The following is a 21,472-nucleotide window of genomic DNA, read 5'->3' as shown; positions in this document are numbered from 1 at the left end:
CAAGACCCTATTTTATCAGTATTCATTTTTCAGTAGATTTAGAATTTATACAAGGATAGTGAGGAGTTTAATTTTTTTGCAAAATTTGAAACATTTATAAACAAATACGAGAGTTGAGACATTTGTAAACAGATATGAGAAAGGTTTAATCTTTAAATCTTTCCTTCCTCGTCCCTTAACATCCGGAGTCTTCAATAACGGATATAAAAAGATGCTAGGAAGTAGTGAGAATGGTACCCGGTATGACGAATCTTAGTCGTCGTTTTTTTTAATCAATGATCAAGATTTACCGATTGAATTGCAACTCCTATCCAGCCATGGCCGGTTATCCAGACCTTTTTGTTTTCTGGCTCAGGCTATTTCAAACTTAAGCAGTATATCAGTAGCAGAGATAGACAAATGCACGTAAAAAACAAGAAAGTAAAAGGAACAACAATAGTGCTCATGTACTACTTCCGTCACTCTCATTTTTTTACATTTTTTTTTCAAGTGCTTTACATGTATTTTAAGACGTATAAAAAGTATAATTTCATAATTTTTTTAAAAAAATTTCTTGTTCTGTATAAAAATTTAAACATTCTTAAATTTTTATATAGAAAAAAGAAGTTTAAAATAATTTATTAAACTATATTTTATAAAAGCCTTAAAATATGTGCGAACCATAGTCTCCTAATATAAACAATTGAGGGGAACCGAGGAGTAACAGAATAACATCTACCTGTGTACGTGTAAAATATGTTAGGTTAATGTGCAGATTTGTAGAGAATTAAAACACTTAACGTTAGAGCAACTCCAATGAGCTCTCTAAACAAGCTCTTAAGCCTAAATTTTAAGAGCAAATCAAAATTTAGTGCTCCAATGGGTTCTAGATGCTCTTTAAAAATTTAGGAGCTTACTCTCTCTTTTCTTTTAAAGAGCATCTAGTAGCTTTTAACTCAATATTATATTAATTTCTCTCCAATCTTCTCTCTTTTTTAGTTAACTTTTCCCTCGCATTTATATAAAATAAATATAAAATGTGAATAAGGAGCAAGTATAAAGAGTAGCATTGGAGTTCTCACGTTTTCTAATGTATTAACTTACTAAGAGCCACATTTTATATCATTATTAAAAGAATGATTTATGAACACCGTTGGAGTTGCTCTTAGTACATTACCCTTAAATCCTTGAGATTCTTTCCAAGTCGTTTAAATTTCATATAAAACATTGGAAAGATAAACAAAAGCAGGGAAAAGCAGGGGGAAGCACTAAAGCTGAATGTCACATCAACGTGCTGATGCTTATGCCTCGATGTTAGGCTGCAAGATTGATTCAGGCCCGATAAGCTATCTAGGAGCGACTCTGGGTGCTAATCCAAGATCAGTGCGTTTTTGGGATCCCCTTATTCACAAATTCTCAGCAAAAATTAATTCATACGATGCATCTAGAGTTTCGTTAGCAGGGAAAACTGTTTTACTAAGAGCTGCGATTGATAGCATTCCTATATATTGGTTCTCAATGTACAGGATGCCAGAAATGGTGGCAAACAAGCTAGAACAGCAGAGACGAGCGTTTCTGTGGGGGAAAAATGAAAAGGGAGGCAACAAGATCCATTTGATAAACTGGGAAACGATTTGTCTCCCAAAACATTGGGGTGGTCTTGGACTACAATCCTTTCGCCTCAAGAACTTAGTCATTCTTGCGAAATGGATTTGGCGAGCATATAATGATAGAGATAGTTTATGGAACCAATTTTTGTTGAGGAGATATGGTACATGCTTTCATTACGATCTCTCCAAACTGGACACGAAATTCTGTTCTCCAGTTATGAAAAGAATAGTGGAACTGATCTCGGACCCAGTCATAGGTAAATTTTTAAGTAGAGAGAATTTCAAATGGGTAGTCAGAGGAGGAGACATGGTGTATTTGTGGGAGGACTGGTGGACTGGGGACAGGGATCTAAAATCTTTGTTCCCATCTCTATATTCCCTGGTCCGAGATAAGCACATTAGAGTGGCTGAATTCTTCAAGATTTGGAGGAAAAATAAAGTGGATTCATGCCTTTGGCTAAACTCCACGATAGTCGAATCAATGGCAGACTTCTTTCCTTTGTCCGTGTTGCTAGATAAAGTGATTTTATCGGCAGGGGTGGATGCACTGTTATGGATTCCAGGGAAGGAGCAGTTCTCTTCAAAGTCGTGTTTTGATCTTATATTATCTTCTAGTGCCCCTGATCAATCCCGTAGCTACATATGGAGAGTAATTTGGAATATCAAAGCCCCCCCGAAAATATTAGTCTTTCTGTGGAAAGTCCAATGGAACATTATTCCCACGAGAATGTTCATCAGTTCAAGGATACGTGGATCATCTACAATCTGCCCTTGGTGCGAGAGAGCTCAGGAGTCAGTATCTCATTTATTCTGGGAATGTACGTTGGCTGCCTGGGGATGGCATTTTGTAGGTCAGTGGTGGAGTATCAATTGGCTAATTCACAGGAGTGGTAATTTCTCCCTTATAAAATTACTCTCAGTCTTCTCCTCGGCTAAAATAGGTTCAATTTGGCAAATAGTTGTAGTAGCAGTAATGTGGTCAATTTGGTTGTCTCGAAACGAAGCGGTTTTCTCTACAAAAAAGATAAGTCGAGATAGCTTGAAAGAGATAATCGCCCTGCGAATAGACAAATGGGGGATTGCGTCTGGCTTATTCAGTTTTGGTGCCGATCCGTTATGGCGTGTAAACCCTCAAGGAGCAATAGCTGTTCGGTTATTTAAAATCTCATCCTCTTTCTGGAAGCACAAAAGGGACCATTTTGATTATGTTGCAGCAGTAGACGGAGCATGGGGGAGGATAAGTGATTCTAATCTCGGAGGGAGTATTGGAGGCTACTTGAAAGATCGTTCTGGCAAGACAATCTTCTCATTCTCAGGGCCGGTAAGCGCTTGCAACGCATCATATACCGAGTTGGAAGGGGTTCTCCGGGTTATACACTGGTTGATAAAAACTGGAATTGATCACAAAAGAGTAGTAATATGCTCTGATTCATCTGAGGTGGTCAGTGCGTTTAATGAAGGAATTTTTATAAAATTCCCTCTTAAGCGTGTAGAATTCGAATTTCAACATCGCATAAACAAGTCCATCTTTATTCATTTTGTTCCTAGGTACTTGAATGAACAAGCCGATGACTTAGCCAAGAAGGGTTTAAGCAGACCAAATCTGAAAGAATTTGAGGTGGGTCAGATAAATCTTTTGGATTGTCCACTCACTTCCTCACAGCTGTATAACAGTCCACAGTAATTTTTGCTGGGTTTTGCGACCACTGAGTCTTCTGGGGGAGGTCTGCTTCATTAACGCCGCCTGGAGATTCGGTATATTTGGGTCCCCCGTATGTGCCTTTATTTTTCAAATGTTAAGCTTGGGGACTGGAGTTCTTCTTCCGGTGGTTTCATTTATTCTGAGCCTGAGTCTTCTGTCGAGGCTGTAAGGAGCGGTCGCAATAAGGGTAAGGCAAAAGTGTTGAATGAGCTCTGCTTTAACAAGAATGGTCTGTTCTCTCTTGAAGCCATCAATCTGATGGATGGTCGTAAACCAGGCTATTCCTCTCAAGTATTCAATTCTTCTGAAACTGCTCTTGACATAATGGTGGGCACTGGAGTTCTGGCTAAAGATGTGCTGCAGAGCATCTTATTGGGGGCTTTAGCAGACCTCCTTCCAAAGCTTGGCTGTATAAAAGCTCCAGTAAGTGGTAGTGGAGCTGCTGATGGATTGTTGGGAATGGAACAAGCCGCCGAGTTCATGAAGCATGGGAAAGCTGCCAAGAAAGCGGGGCCTTGATCACTTCTGTAGTTTCTTCAGTGTGTTATGCACTGTTATGTGGTGTTTTATTTATGTTCTATTTGTTCCGCTTTTGTTTAGGTCTCAGGTTCTCTTCCAGGGTTGCTTGATGTGCAACATCTTTTGTTAGTAGTTTGTCCTACTATTTCAGTTTGCTTTTGTCTCATCCCCGCAGGAGAGTTGTAAGAATTTCTGAGTTTTATTGAATTCCAAATTTTCGCTTTTCAAAAAAAAAAAAGCTGAATGTCACACTGACAGAATGATCAAATTAACCAAGTGCTTATAGAAGAAAACAGATTAATTAGAAATAAACTTTTTTGGGTCTTTCTAGTGTGTGCCCATGAGCACACATTATACACCAAATTTGATGAGATTGGTGGATTTTAATTGGTGGACTTGGTGTAAATGCAGGGGGCAAAAATGCACCAAACTAGAATTTAGGGTCTATTGTGTGTCCATGGGCACACCATAGAAAAACCGTTCTTTTATATACACTTAATGGCATACTAGGTAGAAGTAATGACAAGAGTAGCGGTTGAAGGAGATGCTAGGTAGAATGTAGTCATGTCTACATGTTGCAGGCGTGATCTGCCCCAGTAACTCCTCGGTACTAATCACCAATAACTCCAGTTACTACTTGTCATATATGCGGTTAAGTAGCTAACTGGTTATTTATAACAATACTAAGGAGTTCCAGTTGTTCTGAGTTCTGACCACCTGCTGTCCAGTTCCGCGCCTGTAGGTAAGCAAGTCCGCTAAACTTGGAGGCGACGTAAGAGGTAATTTTGTTGGAGATGGAGCGGGAGTAAGAGACTCTGCAGAGGGGTGAACCGCACCTCCTTTTCTGCAACACGGAGCCACCATATCGATAGTTCCAAATCTGTTTCTCCCTTTTATCTCCGCTATTGACATTACAAGGACCAACACTATAATTGTTAGTCCTGTTTGCGTAGCCATTATTTTTTTTGTGAAATTCGAAATCTTGTGCCTTTTGAGGGTTAGCAGATTGCTCACATCATCTATTTATAGCAGGGGTATTATATTCTCCTGACATAACCTTATTGTCCTTATCTTGCATGTTAACTTTAATAAATCATTGATCTCTTTCACAAGTAATGCTGCTTTAGATTTCCCAGTGGTACTAACTAATCTTAAGACCCCTGTTTCAATTTTCTGCTATCAAATTGTCGTTTTATTGAGTTGTTCGTTTTCTATACAAATGATGTGCCCTGAAAATGTTTCTCTATATTGCTCTAGTTTTGCAGCGGCAAGAAGCCAAAAAAACTGACAAAAATAATAGGTTAACAATACGTTTCCTTGGCAGGGATATGATATTATAAATACATAATATTGGTTACAGAAATACACCTAATCTTTAGTTGGATATTATTTGGGACTTGGCGATTTTTGGGAACATGCTATGGGATATTTTTTTCGCTATTATTGGAAACCAGTATGGCCTTGTACATTTGCATCAGAATTTAGATTAATGTTTCATCAAGAAAAATCTCTAACAATTTTGACAGTATTTAGTTATATAAAGACAGGATCCTTGGATACACCAGATAAAGACAGGACCCTCTCTAGTTTATGCAACGCTGTTTCAATGTGTCTTTCATGTAGGTTTTATATGTTGTGGACACTGTACTGTGTTCATATGCCCAACTTCTTTGATGTATTTCATTTTAATTTTTTGTAATTATTTTGTTCTTAAAATTATGTGATATTGAGAGAAATTATTGTCAGATGATACAAAGTTTGCTGTATTGAGATGTTAGTTTATTGTTCTAGAATATACGACATGGTCAATTTAATCTATTTATTAAATTTTAACGTAGACATCGATGGTTGCATTTCAGCATTTTAATGTAGAATATTGATGTGTGAATATTTTAACTTTTTACATATGACTTATATGTAAAAAAGGATTTTTATTAACAAAGTTAATAATTTGAACTTATTTGTCAGATGATGCATATTTGTTAATGCAACATGTATGTATGCACTTTGTGTGTTTGTTGGTGGTAAAGCAATGAAGTAGTTATATGTTACTCTTATGTTAATTGTATATTGCTGTCTAAATTCAATTCTAGCTTTTATTTCATAGTACACTACCAACAGGAACATTAACATGCATCTTTGGATAACAGCAAATTTCTAAAGAGTTGCTACAGCTATTGCAAGTTGCAAGGATTGACAAATACTCATGGATATGACTGGGTGGGGACTGTTCAAGTTAAAGATGTTCTCCGGTAAATCGACTGTGAATTGCTTTATTTTGTGATTGAAGGGGTCAGGAGACTATGAAGTGAGGTATTTATCCAAGTGCTCCTGTATGAGACTCTGCACCTATATCATGTATTAGTTTGGCGATTTTACTGACCAAGTTTCGAAGGTGCATCCAGTGTTTTCAGTTCACAGGTCTTTATCCAATATTCTATATCCGTATTTAGCACTTAGGATGGTTTATGATAAAATTTATATATTGATATTATACTAATTCACTAGGCAAGATAATGCATTTCAATAACTATCAAACAACTTGCTAGTTTCTTGTTCATTTATGCTGAGTAGTGGTGCTTCAGAAGTACTAGAGTGCAACCACAGTTAGAAAGATGTGCCCAATTAATCGTATTTTACGAAATACACATATAAACAGTTTTTCAATACCAAACTGGACTGGAGTGGTCTTTGTCCTTATTTCTAAAATTATGCAATTTCATCATTTAACTGATTTAGTACATAAGCTATTACTGAGAAAAAAGTTTTGCACTAAACATTTTCTTGCTTTTAGCCAGTAGACCAGTCTGTCTTGGGAAGGAAACTAGATTTACTCTGGCTAGCAACTCTATTTGATAAAATGAAGGGCCAATTTGGCATCATAGAAATTGAGCTTTTGGAGAAAAGTGCTCTGTTAATTTTGGTGAAGAAGGTCTTAGATTTCGCATGGAAATTTGTAGCGTCGTAGATTCTCCGTGGAAAGCAGAGGTGTTGACAATCTCTGCTGTAGTTGAAGAAGCTAGGAAAATTACTTTGTGGGTGGTTGAAAAAGTACCTAATGGACTTGTAGTGTGTACAAGTCGAAAATCTAACAATGTAGTGAATGTCAGCGGAGATAAATCTTCGTATCATTGGATACGACACTAAACTAGAATGACTGGTAGTAGTAAACATTCAAATGCTAGATGCGATTTCATGAAAGTTATAACTTTCCCATTCCTGTGATTATGGAAGCACTCAACTTTATCCTCCATACCATCTACAATTGTATTAGTGGAGGATGCACCCTACTGGAATGGACCCTCCTTCCATTGAAATTATAATTTCTCAACAAGGGTCTTATGTAGACCCATGTTCCTTTGGCTTATTTAGTGCTCTACTGATTATCAAACAGCTCCACTAGTGTTAAAACCATCATCTATCTACACAAGTTTGTGAACTCCACATGTCAGTTAAAGGCCAACTGATAATGATAGTAGCATCAGCTATGTTTTCTTATTGTATGCGTGTTGGTGGGTTGCTTTCGATATGACCTTGCTGAAGCTTTAAGATTAGATGTTAGTCTGGTGTCCCACTGAAACTTCTGAGGTGTATGTGAACTATGTTCATATGCCTTTTTGCTATTCTCGAGGCCCGAAGATAGTTAGAAAGTTATAATAGTTGTCAAGTCTATTCAAATGATCCAAGTTGATCTGAGTATGAATCATCCAAATGGCTTTATGAGAAGATGCAGATACTTAATAAATTGCAGGATGATAGTTATCCTGGTATGCTAGTAGCAAAAGAAATTATAGAAAGAGTGGATTGGATAGCCCAAATAGGGGGGTTTATACTCTGTTGTCCTGTGACACTTGTGTTCGACTCTCAGTCACCCGAGAAGTATTAAAACAAATGCTCATTTGTAAGGCATACGACATAATTGAAATAATGAAGAATATAATGTCCCGGAGAATATTGTGCAAGACAAAGTTACTAGTGGACTGTGGTTCTTGAAAAGGGAAAAAGGGTTGGTTATACTGTCTAGATACAATGACTGAAATAGTTCATCACCGGTGAACATGAAAATTGCAGACGCAAAATTGCATTATTACTGACTTTTGTTTCTCTGTGTCTGGTTTGATGAATAAGTTGATATATATTGCTGTGTCGAATGACTACAGAAAGTTTCCCTTTGCCAATTGTTTTCCTTCTGCTGTTCATAGGCCTGGGGCTTTTATTTCAAACGATGAAAACAAAGCATTATTTAACCATTCATTTCAGAAATTTGTACTAAACAGTAGTGAAGACATAATATAACTTGGTGCAATTGTTGAAAAACTGGAAGGTATTGCGAAAAAATAAATTTATGCACTATGAGAATAGCCTGTCTTCGGATTCCTTTTCTTCATATCAAGTCCTTCAATTAGTTAAACTTGTATTTGGCCTTTTTGTTGCTCGCCAAGATGCTGCGAAGAGATTAATTAATCAAGAATACTTTCCTCCTTGGTTAAAGATGCTATTAAGGAAACAGTGGTGACCCTCAAAAGACTTCCTTATGCAGAAAGCTTCAAAATTTCTGATATTTTTTTTATGTGTGTGTTTTCTGTGAGGAATATAGGTTTCTATATTTTCTCTTAGTATAGACAACAGGACTTGAATTTGTTAATAATTGTTCTACAGGTCAGTAGTAATTTCTTAGGGATCAGACTAGACACTTAAATATTGAGCATCCAATAAAAGTTGTTCGTAGCACTGAAATGGATGCAACCTTGTAGCTTGTGCAAGACCATGTCCTGCAACTCAACGACAATCAACAGAATACTTCCAAACTCGATTTAGATTAATATATGCAAGTCGATTAGATGCACATAGTGTTAGGACTTGTCCCACGTCGGTTGTGAGTGGGGCAGAAAGCTAGACTATAAGCAGCTAGAACAACTCCAATAGTATGAGGTTTTTTGGGAGTTGCCCAAAAACAAAGCTGTCCAGGCTTGGTCCAATGGGACAGCGAGCTTGATGAGACAGAGAACTGGTTTGCTATGTTCATTAGCACGTGATGGGGGGCGGAGCGGGGGTGTTCGATTATGTTCTTGTCACCTTTTCCAAGGCAAGTTTAGGTAAACTATAATGTTCTGAAAACTCTCTTATCTGGCTTTTAATTGTTAGTCTTTTCCTTTGAATGGTATTTAAATTACTTAAATGTTTTTCAGGGCATGAAAGAAAGATTCTTCATCTTAAACAACTGCAAGACTTGAGGTGGGGAAGATAATGCACATGGAGTGTTGGGTGGCTATTGAGAAAGAGAGAAAAGAAAGAAAGAAAGGGAGATAAAGATGTGCAATTTCTAATCATGGAGGGACTTCTGGCTTTCCATGTGCCTAAATCATTTTGGCCCACTGGTTTATTTTACACACATCATGCCTCAGAAAGCAATCTAGTCTTATATTTCCTCTACATTTCTCTTCCCCATCTAATATATATGCTCATCTTCACATTCATGACATCTATACAGCTTGTTTAACAATGAGCACTTGTCCAGCACCCTGCAATAGATCATGGTACGTGTGTTATCATCTCTTGCTAGTTGCTACTCTCCTTTCTTCGTTCACATTCATTCACTAGGTGTATCATTATTGTTAGTCTACTATCTAAGAAAAGCTATATTCTGGTTGGTAATGATTTTTTTATGATTTTATAGGTCTATAAGTGACGATTCCTTGAGAAGGTATGTGCATTTTGCCAGTGAGAGCTGCATACAGGAGCTCTTATCAGCTTCCGACTGTAAAAGTGTTGGAAATGAAGATGATGGATGGAAATTACTTGCATTTGATAACGGAGTTGAGATATCAAAACGACGATCTGGCTCCTTTGATACTTTCAGGAGTCGCTGGCTACTCACATCAGTCTCTCCAGAACAATTTATCACAGTGGCTAATGCCATCGATGCTGCAAAGGCATGTCTATGCCCATATTTTCTTCGTATAAATTTTTCAAAATTCCGAGTTGTTAAATCCGACATACATAGTAGATTTACAGGCATTAGATTAATTGAGGGTGACAGAGATTTACGCTTGTTTTTTAATAGTTAGCTTGGTAATGCAAAGTATTAGTACCTTATTCCATTCCATCAATATAAAATTCTCTGCAAGCCAGCAACAGGGTAAAAAGAAAACTTTTGTCCTGGCATGATGCATATCTTAAATCCATATATCTAATAGAAATGACAAAACTTTGTTGTCAAGTTGATCTGTTTATTAACAGAAACTGCTCTGGTGCCTGATAAAATTTTACAAAGCTCTTGTCGTATGTAAAATACTTTGTTTTGACAAATTGAAGTTCTTTTTACCAGCAATGGGATGCTGATCTGGTTGAAGCCAAGTACATTAAAGATCTTGAAGACAATCTGAGCATCATACGACTAAGATTTGGCGAGAGCTCCAAGCCTCTTTTTAGAAACAGAGAATTCATTGTCTATGAGCGACGTGAAACCATGGATGATGGCACTCTGGTACGTTATGACTCGAAAAATGCACCTAAACGAAGTATAATTTTATTTTGTTTTTTTTGTTTTTTTGACGTGCTATAAATCAAGGACTCATTGCATAAATGCATCTGCAGGTGGTTGCAGTAGCATCACTTCCGAAAGAGATAGCAGCAGGGCTGCATCCGAAACAAAACAATGCGATAAGAGGATTGCTATTGCAGTCTGGATGGGTTGTCGAAAAGCTTGACGATGACTCCTGTATGGTCACCTATGTTGTTCAGGTAATCGAGCTCTAAAAAAGCAGAAGTCAGAAGCAGAAACTAAACAAACAGGGGCATAATTTTTTTCTTTGTTTTTGTGAAGACTGATGAAGTTTTTTTTTTCTCTTTTTTTAATCCACAGTTGGATCCTGCAGGATGGTTGCCCAAGTTCTTTGTAAATCGGCTCAACACTAAACTGGTTATGATTATTAAAAATCTGCAGAAGCAAGCACAGGCTTGTTCCATTCATGTTGATACATGATCATTACGCAGCAAGTGTGCAATAAAGAAAAAGTAGTATATATAATTTTGTAGATAAATATCAATTTTGTAATCATTTTCGCTTGTGTAAGAATATGTTCCTCCATCCATGTATGAATCAGCTTAAACGTACATATACACCATTAATCCAAAATACCGGGTGTGCTATAAGATCTTAATTTCGAGACATTTTGAATTTTGCACATGTGATTTAATATATTTTAAATATATAGTTTAAATTAGGAAAATTCTCAATGTTAATTTTTTATATTTGGCATTTCGAATAGTCCTCTTTAACTATTTATTTATACATACAATATCATTCTATTAAGATAAATGTTAGTCAACCGTTAAAATTTTCTTTTATTAATATAAAAATCGAAATTTTGTTGATTTTATATTAAATATTACTCCCTGTGTCCCATTTAATTGTATACGTTTTTTTTCAACTACTCGACACGCATTTCAATGCTCTTATAAAATATAGTTCTGTAACTTATTTTTGAGATTTTTTTTCTGAATAAAAATATAACATCCAAACTTTAATTCAGAAAAAGAAAATTTACCTCCAAATGATTCAAATATATTACTATTTAGAGGCACCACTACTGTACATGCCCTAAACTATTTCCATGAATAAAAACTAGTTTCCCTTCATCTCTTTCCTCTCCCCTTTAATTTACCTCCAAATGATTCAAATATATTACTATTTTAATAATACGGCACAATAATGAAACATATTGTTGGAGTTGATATATGTAATATACTCCTGTGATGACATGTCCTGGAATAGCTCGATTGACTTGATTAATTGATTCGTTGATCGAATCCACTGAATAATTTCGTACGTCCGGACGTCCTGTGCACTGATCTGGTTCACGAACGACTCGAACTGAAATAATCCCTTGAATTCCTTTGCTTGAAAATATACTTGATCAGTCATTCCGGGTTAGATATTGCTTCGATAAATTTGATTATAAATAATCAAATTAAATATACTGGAATCTTCTGTTCTTTGATACTTGATCTTCAGGCAATCTTGATAGCAGAAACTGACTGTGCTTTATTCTTCACTGAGGCTTGAACATGTAAATGAACTTCTTCCAGTGTACTGATGCTCGTCTCAGATATCTTGATTGTCTTTGTCTGTTCGTATCGAATCTCCAACCTGTAGATTCCTGTATTATACTTACGTATTGTTTCCTGTCTTTTGTTGTGTTAAGTTATCGTAATTACATTTTCGTTACATTATGCTTTACAGTAATGATATCTTAAATCACTGAGACACTATTTTTTATTATATTTATAAGACATTTGTCAGGACACTATTTTTTATTATATTTATAAAACATTTGTCAGGACATTATTACGAAATTGTTGGACTTCCTCTGACTTGTATCATTATATATATTGTGCATGGTCTAAAAAGTATACTATCATTTATATAAAAATTTGAGTATGTCATTTGTGAATTTAAAACAGTAAATAATATTATTTTATAAAGCCAAATATATAAAAATATTATTAGGAATTTTCTTTTAAAGCATTTGGTATTCTTCAGCGTTTATATGTAAGAAATTGAATGACGTACTTAAATAATACTCGGTATTTTACAACTAGCGGTACAACTTGATTATTTGGTTGGAAATTAACAACATTTAAAACTTGTAAAATGATTTGCACAGGTTCATTGTCTTAAACTAGGGAATTATGCCCGCGCTTCGCGTGCGGGTAATTTATTAAAATTTTCATTATAATGAGGTCGATCAATAAATTAAACTAATATTAATATAAGATTTTTAATATTTATTTAGAATATTATGTATGTGTAAGGAAATTATGCCTACGCTACGCGTGCGATCCTCCTCAATGTTGAGTAGTTTATTATTTTCATTAAAAAAAATTTATCGGGTATTAATGATTAATATGTTTGATACTATTTTGATAGTATATTCTTATCGAAACATATCGGTAATATTCTAGTATAAATGAGATAAAATATTTGTAAAATTAATATTTTTTGCAATCAATTTTAAGTTTGTGATATGTACTAAATTATAAAGCATATGAATCAAAAATTATAGTAATATATTTTATTTTTAGTATTTTAATTATATGTGAGTAATATTAAATATTCTTGTAAATGTTGAACTTTTCGTTACACGAGCTAAAACCCTCCTTATTATTATTAATTTTATTTTTCTTGATATTTCGGATATTATACATTGCATGAAATTATGTTACGTTCAATAATTTTCAAACTTGAACGAAAGATTGTTAAAAATTATGAGAAAAAGAAAAAAAAAGTATCATTTATTAATAAGTATTAGTAAAACTATTTTCGATTATTTTTTATAATGTATGTAGAAAAATTATATAAAAATGTATACGAATGAAGATAAGTCGTCTTTAATATTTAAGATAGAAAAATTTTAAATTTGTATCTTGTTATTTAACAGTAAAAGTAAATCGTCAAATGGACAGGATCGTGTACAAAAGGTATTCCTTCTGTTCAGAATTAGCTGTCCATTTATTTTTAAATGATCAAATGATGGAAATATGACTGAATTTTTGTATTTGTATATACTTGAAATTTATTACTATGAGATTAAGAGTATAGTTTCAAATATTTGTTCAAACATCGGTCAATTTGATCTTTTATTATCAAAATAGGACAACTAAATAAGATATTCTAAATTGAGCTATCCATTTACCATAAAACCCACTTATGTATATAGGGAAACTCAAATTCATATCAAGCTTCATTGATGAGACTAATATTTGGATAACTAATTTAGTAATTTTATTTTTGAATAAATGTCTTAATTCAGTAATACATTTAAAATGTATCAAGGAAGGTATTATATTATCTTCAAAAAACTAAGAAAAAGAAAAGATACCATATTCATTTGATAATTACTTTTATCTTCATATAATTATGTGATTGATATTAATTTTTAGCAACTAACATTGTTATCTCTCATTTTCGTACATAATACTATCATCAGGAAAATTTAATTTAAGAAAAAGTTAAATTATTAAAAGACACATTTTTAGCTGGAATAAAACATTATACAATTGATCAATAACTCTCATATTTTGTTTTTAATAATAATTTTGAATTCTGTTAAAAATCACATTACTCCATTAACTTGATATATTAATTCCATTGTTTTGAATATTCTTTCATTATGATTATTATATGAAAATTTTAGCCACTATTTATATTTTATCATTTAAAAGGTTATTATAACAATACAATTTCACAATAATTTTGAACTGTTTTATCAGATCTATAACATATGAATTAAAAGTGAATTAAAAGTGTCATCTGAAGGCGTGAAATAAATTTTAAAAATATCACGAATATTTTTTCTTTTTCTCTATTCTCTCTGACCGTCTCCTATTTCATCTCCGACGGGGCTTCCATCGGTTTCCGGTGGAAAGCCCCAAATCTTTTTGTTTGATTGCTAGTTTTTGATTGTTCTTGCTTTTTCATTGAGTTTCTCAATAAATCTCCATCTTCGGGGAAAGTTTTCTTAGATCTATATCACCGAAACTTTTGATTTTCGTTCTTATTGGCTTCCAGAGGCCTTTTTGGATTTGTGAGTGGATCGATTATCTCCTAAGCGTCGTGGTGCAGATCTAATTGTTTTAGTTTGTTTTGATTATAGTTTGATTTCTCTCCCTGGTGAGAGTGTGTGATTTTTCTCTCCTTCTTTTGTGAGAGTGGTTTGGATTCATAGATAAAGCCTTTCGGAAATTGCATTTGTGGTCGATAGCTCAATCGGAGTTTTTGGAAAAGATGGTGAACACAGAGCAAGGATTTATACATGTACCATCGTCAATTTCAACATCGCTTATTTGTCTCATCTTGGGTATGAAGACAGGCATGTTAATTTTTTCTATGTTTGTTCGACTCGATCATTCTTGTAGATGCCGTATGGCCATTATTTATTGAATTATCTCTTTTTTTTCAAAAAAAAAAAAAATATCACGAATAGAAACAAAATAACTGAGATTTCTATGTACATAACAAACTTGCAAATCTTACTGTATATTGACTTGATTGATCACGATTCCTTCTTTCCTTACTATTTAATCATATTGTCTTAATTACCAAACAAAAGAAACAAAAAGTCAGCCGAAAAAAAATCCATATTTATAACGCAAATCGTGGTATCGAAACAATGAGACATAGAATCTGGGTCATAAAACCCATATATTGAATAAATTCAACAAAGTAAGGCAGCAAACTAATTAGTGATATGTCTAAAATTATGCAGCAAACTAATCACTGATTTTGCTGAAAAAAGTTTCGCGTGATATAATATGATTGATAACGTTACAAAAGCTAAAAATTTTGGGAACCCCAGGCTTGTTAACGCGATATTTTTTTTGTTATATTTTACTCTAAATTTAGAAATTCTAAACTAAGCTACTCGTGTTAATAGTATAATAATAATAATAATACTATTTATAGAAGATTGGAATTTAATGATTAAGTATCAAATCTCAAGGAAATTTTATTTTTTTCATTCCATCGTCAAATTTCAATCTTTCTGATATTAGAAGAGGTCTATCATTGCTCCATGTAAAAAAGAAGAAATTCCTATGATTTATAACATTTAAAACCGGCAAGAGTTGAGCGACCAACTCATTACAATTAAACTAAACATGTTTTTCTTCTTCAAAATTGGAAGTATTAAAGAAAAAAAAATAAAATTATATGGTATTAATAGTAATAATATTTTATCATGTTTAACAGTATAATTAAATATCATAAGTATGTAATTATAAAAGTTATCGTTTCTTATGGTTATATGAAAATATTAAATCAAAATTTATAGTCAGTTACCCTATGCATGATATTTGAAATATTTAAACATGGATACTTCAGAGATTGTATCGACTAATTTCTTATTATTAAACTTAACATTTTTTTCTTCTTCAAAATATGAAGTATTAAAGAAAAACAAAGCAATACACTATAAATCATATATACGGAGTATATTACACCGATTATTTTAAATACGTCCACGACAATATCAAAGAAGAAAATTCTGTGATTTCTAACATTTTATTGAACTATACATTTTTTTCTTCATCAAAATACGAAGTAATAAAGAAAAGCAAAAGCAATACGCTATAATTAATATATACTAAAAATATTACACTGATTATTTTAAATACCACCATGAAAATATTAAAATATGGGCAAAATTATTTGTGAATTGACACAATAAAAATGGATAGTTTATATTTTGGTAAATACTATTTATATAAGATTGGAAATTAATGAGCTGAAATTTTATTTTTTTCCATTCCAGCGTCAAATTTCAATCTTTCTGATATTAGAAGAGGTCTGCTCCATGTAAAAAAGAAGAAATTCCTATGATTTATAACATTTAAAACTGGAAAGAGTTGAGCGACTAACTTCCTATTAATAAATTACTCATGTTTTTTTTCTTCAAAATTGGAAGTATTAAAGAAAAAAAAATAAAACTATATGGTATTAATAATATATATAGTAAAAGTATTACGTTGATTATTCTAAACACCACCACGAAAATATTAAAATATGATTAAATATTTATTTAAAAGTACACAATAAATTATTCTAAACACTACCAATTAAATATGAGTTCATAACTCGAGAGAATAAACATCAAAATGCCATTCAGATGTAACTTTGCACATTACTAAGATATCGTCGAAATTCAGTATATTACCTGCTACTCACCAATACAGGACTCAGGATTTTCTCGTAAGAAAGCGAAGTTATTCAGTAGCTCTAAAAACTACTATACAACTGAAGACAGCTCAATTTTAACTTATCCATGCATTTCCTTTTAACAAATACCAGATAACCTCAAAGTATGAAATACGTAGCTTCACAGATACACAACGATGGTGTTTTCTGTAAATCAAAAGTTCAGCAATCCATGTCCGGTATGTTGTAAAAGACTTCTTCGAACACAACATTAACTGTTTTATCTGATGTGGTTCCATCATCAGCATAAATCATAATGCATAAGCCGTCCGGGGAGGTAACACGTGAGATGGCAACATATAATTGACCGTGTGAAAAAACAGACCGGGGAAGATATAGACCAACGGTATTAAGTGACTGACCTTGGCTCTTGTTTATCGTCATTGAGTAGCAGATTTGAAGTGGGAATTGAGTCCTTCTGAATTCAATAGGCCAAGCAGTATCTGTTGGAACCATGCCGATTCGTGGTATTAGATGTCGTCTCCCCACATGTGCTCCACAGAGTATCTCACACTCAATGCTGTTCTTGCGGCAAGCAGTGACCACCAGCCGAGTACCATTGCAAAGCCCAAGAATTTGGTTTAGGTTACGCATCAACATGACAACTACTCCAACTTTGACCCTAAGCTCGTGCTTAGGAAGGCAAGGCATGTTAAGAGAATTCAAGTACTCAACCGGAAACGACTCGTCAAATTCATTTTGTTCGACTCCCTTGTCCTCTATAGAATCCTGGCTTAAATATGTATGAGTTTCTGCCTGTATCTTCTCCAAAATGAATTCATTGATATCGTCGACGATTACATTTGTAGGTGTTAAAATAGCTCTGGACCTGAGGTACTCGTGACAACTCATCTTGTTGGAGAAATCTGGATATATTTTGTTGAACATTGCCTGAACCGGCTCATCCGCGGAATGGAATACAAATCTGCTTGGTACTTGAAAAGAAACTTCAGAGCTTGTAGCATGTTGTGGATCCCCTGTAATCTTCCCATTACCAACCTTCAACTGCCATTCACTAAACTCTTTAATTATTTTATTCTGTTCAGGAGAGTTACCAGGTTTCAGCCTCATGTTCTGTTTCAGGGTGAAGACCTCACACTGTTCCCACAATTTTGAACGATTAAGAGTTGCACCAACGACAACTGCTCTTGGCGCTTTTGGGATCACTGGAAGTATCTGACGATAGTCTCCTCCGAAAACTACAGTAATTCCACCAAATGGTCTGTATTTTCGGTTCGTGTCAATTACTGACATAATGTCACGCAAGCTTCTGTCAACACACTCAAGAGCATGACGGTGTTGCATTGGAGCTTCATCCCATATGATGAGGCTTGTCTTGTGCAACAGTTCTGCAATGTCGGTGCCCTGCTTTATTCCAGCTGTAGAATGTTGATCTACTTTCAGAGGGATGTGGAACCTCGAATGTGCTGTCCTCCCACCAGGAAGCAGTACAGCAGCAATCCCAGATGATGCAACTGGGAGTACAATTTTACGCTCTGAGCGGAGTCGAGCACAAAGTGTCTGCCATAGAAAAGTCTTTCCACATCCGCCACTCCCATGTACAAATATCAAACCTCCTTGATTCTTAGTTACACTATCGATCACTGAATGGTATACAACTTTCTGTTCTGAATTCAATTTCAGAAAATTAGAATCATGCAACTGCTTCATTTCGGAAACGTCATATGAAGTCTCCTCGTTGATTAGCCTATTCACATCTCTGCAGAGGAATACATCTTCTGGAAATGGTACACCAGAATAATCTTTTATGCTCTTGCCAATGTCATTTAAAAGCTTCTCAACCTCTGAAACAAATTAAGTATTAGTTGCAGCAAATTCCATTTGAAAGTCTACATTAACACTGGTTCTATTTAAAAAAACAGAATCACTGTTATTAAGCAGTATCAAAATAAATAAAATGTGATGAATAATTTTTATGATGTTAAATATATAAATATATTTTTAAAGATTATTATTTTGCAACAATATCTGATAAAAAATAACATCCACACGCTACACGTGACACCATTTTTTGTATATATATATTGAAAGATTAATATTTGGCAATAATCTTTAAAAAAAAAATAAAAACCTCCACACGCTACAGGTGGCACTTATGGACTAAACAGTGTTAAAAATAGAAGCAGCGTTACCAAGCACTATAATAAGAAATTTTCAACCTGCAGAGATATAAGTCTGTTTTAGTAGTGCAGTCACAGATCTTCAAATCAAGCTTAAACTTATTAGTGTTATGATTGCTAATTATTCGAAGGCATACATGGACCATGTAATTCGGAGATGATATCATATATGAAAGTGTGTGTTCCTCTGATTAAGTTGTAGATGCACTCTACTCTGTCAGTAATATTGTGCAATTTGGTTCATGCTGAGGCTATTTTAAATTTGAATTGCTTCACAGAATAATAACACTATTTTAATCTGTAATACTAACATTTAAACTTATTCGAATTTAAGTGTCCAGGATTCCTTCTCGGTTCCAGACCAAGGCCTCATCGACAGATGAGTCTACTGATAATGGGGAAGTTTTCACTGATCTTAAGGAAAAGGTAGATCAGACAATGTTAAGAAATGGCCTGGGGTGAAAATATTACATGTGTTTTTTCTCAGTGCTTTTCTACATTTCATTTCAAGTAACATGCTAACAAACTTGTGCATGTTTCCTATATATCCCTTGCAAACAATAGTGGGATGCAGTTGAAAACAAATCTACTGTACTTCTTTATGGAGGTGGAGCCTTGTTAGGAGTTTGGATATCGTCAATACTTGTTGGTGCCATCAACTCAGTCCCCTTGGTAACTACTCAAATTAGTATCCTTTTTATATTAGAAGGGTTTTATCATTGTTCCATTTAAAGAAGAAAATACTCCTGTTATTTGCAATCTCTGAACATGGATAGTTAAGAGTTTGTAACGATTAACTTCCTATTATTATTTGTAACATGTATTTTTTAAATAAAATATTAAGTATTAAAGAAAAAAAAAAGAGAAAACAATAATTTATAAATGATACATTTGCCATAATTTAAATAGTATCAATATTCATAAATATTGATACTTTTAATTTTGCTATAAAATATTTATATAAAAGTAGAAATCAAAGGTTAAGCATCAAATCTCAGCGTAATAAATTTCTTCCACTTCATTGTCAAATTTCAATCTTTTTTATATTAGAAGTGTGATATCATTGTTCCATGTAAAGGATTAAATACTCCTGTTATTTGTAACTTTTGAACATGGATAGTTAAGTGATTGTAACGATTAACTTCCTATTATTAGATTTAGCATAAATGTATAATTTAAAATATTAAGTGATTAAAGAAAAAAAAGAGAAAAACAATATGCTATAAATAATACATCACAAAAAGCAGGTGATTATTCTAAATACCACTATGACAGTTGCTATATATTCTGTGTTCCAGTTTAATATCAGAACCTTGCTTCTTCTGCACAATTACATTCATTTTAAGATCACTCTTAACATCAGTGTTTAAAATCCTCTCCTGAATAAATCCAATGGATGCAGTACAAAAGAAGGGTCGCAGCTATAATGTGATGAATCAGAGTAGTTGGTATTGATTAGTGATGTTCATGATGGTATGATGAGGCAAAATATTTGACACCCAAAACCTGAACAGCTTAAACACTTATCTGAGGAATGGATAACATGAAAAGAACAAATCTAGACTAACACACAAGCTAAAGTACTACATCAAACCAGTACATGAAATACAATGGGGGAAGAAAGAAAGAAACATATCGTCTTTAACGACTGTGCCTGAAGTAATCGACGTGTATCTAAAAGGGTCAGAAGACATACCGGTGTGAAGGACTTCTGATAAGTTCGAACCAGACTGAAGGGCACCAGTAGATGTTGTTTTTAACTGTAAGCCAGGACCGCGACCTCCACGCTTGTGGACTGGGCATTGCACGCAAGAGTTAACAGCAGACTTTGCCATAACCTACAGTGTTTTATTTTACATACCTGTGGCACTAACTGGAGCACAGGATGCATGGTGTATTGAGCTGGACGTTGTACTGTTACATAAATCGGCTGGGGAGACTGTGGCACCTGCTGGTAGAAGGCAACACATGTATAAATATATGTATGACTGACCCTGAAATTATACATGTTTAATTTAACTGAATTTTGTGAATGAATCACCTGAGGTGCTTGATTTCTTAGACTGCTTAAACAACGTTTCAATGCTTGGCCCACGCCCTCTACGCTTGACACCTGGTTACAAATTCAACAGCAGAGTCATATTCAAGCATTATGAGTTACGTAATGTAGGAAACTATTTCTCAGGTACAGAGCTGGACAACTAAAATGGTAGATATGACAGCTTCAGGCCTATGAACCTGTGACGGTAGAGTCCAACAAAACTCCATGATTTGCATTTTGATCAAGTCTGGACAATGGAGAACGCCCGATTGCTGCAAGAAAAAAGAAGTGCAGAAATTAACTTACTCGAATAACATTTAAAAAATTTAAAAAATCACTCTGGAGACAGTGGTATGTCTTCAAGTTATCTGCTAAAGGTCAGGGTAGATCTCCTCTCTGCAAACATTCTTTGCTGCATTCCAGAATTGAACCTGTTGATCAAGGTGACGATGGAGCAACGTGCAGAATTCACATCACTTGCTCGTTTACCAGAAGTGTATCCATTTACAGTATTCATTTGGCTTAGATCATTTACAGTAGACTATTAACATCACTCTTAATAGAGTTGGGGATTAGTAGCTCTTAGCAATTTAGTGTAGATTTCAATACGTCTACTCGGAGGACGCCAATAGAAAGGCATTTTAAACATGTACTCCTTATCAGTACTATTTTTTTTCTGAATAAAATATTTCCAAGCCTGGTGAATAGAATGTTTCAATTTCT

At 34.2% G+C, this 21,472-nt stretch overlaps 2 protein-coding genes across 2 annotated transcripts; one reads left to right on the top strand and one right to left on the bottom strand.

Moving 5' to 3' along the window:
• The first annotated feature begins 9,174 nt into the window (after positions 1-9,174).
• Positions 9,175-10,983, top strand: LOC108198693 (uncharacterized). The gene is made up of 5 exons (XM_017366471.2): positions 9,175-9,347; positions 9,488-9,743; positions 10,139-10,297; positions 10,408-10,554; positions 10,676-10,983. The coding sequence occupies exons 1-5, from the start codon at positions 9,313-9,315 to the stop codon at positions 10,793-10,795; spliced, it is 717 nt and encodes a 238-aa protein (XP_017221960.1). The 5' UTR covers positions 9,175-9,312; the 3' UTR covers positions 10,796-10,983.
• Positions 10,984-16,729: 5,746 nt separating this feature from the next.
• LOC108198085 (uncharacterized) lies at positions 16,730-18,238 on the bottom strand. Its single transcript, XM_017365865.1, has one exon. It carries the CDS (start codon positions 18,236-18,238, stop codon positions 16,730-16,732), a length of 1,509 nt encoding a protein of 502 aa, XP_017221354.1.
• Between the last annotated feature and the right edge of the window lie 3,234 nt (positions 18,239-21,472).

This window comes from Daucus carota, chromosome 9 (genome assembly GCF_001625215.2).
Source record: "Daucus carota subsp. sativus chromosome 9, DH1 v3.0, whole genome shotgun sequence".
In the NCBI taxonomy this organism is placed as follows: Eukaryota; Viridiplantae; Streptophyta; class Magnoliopsida; order Apiales; family Apiaceae; genus Daucus; species Daucus carota.
The sequence above is the reverse complement of the archived record's forward strand: the minus strand, read 5'-3'. Positions and strand labels throughout refer to the sequence as shown.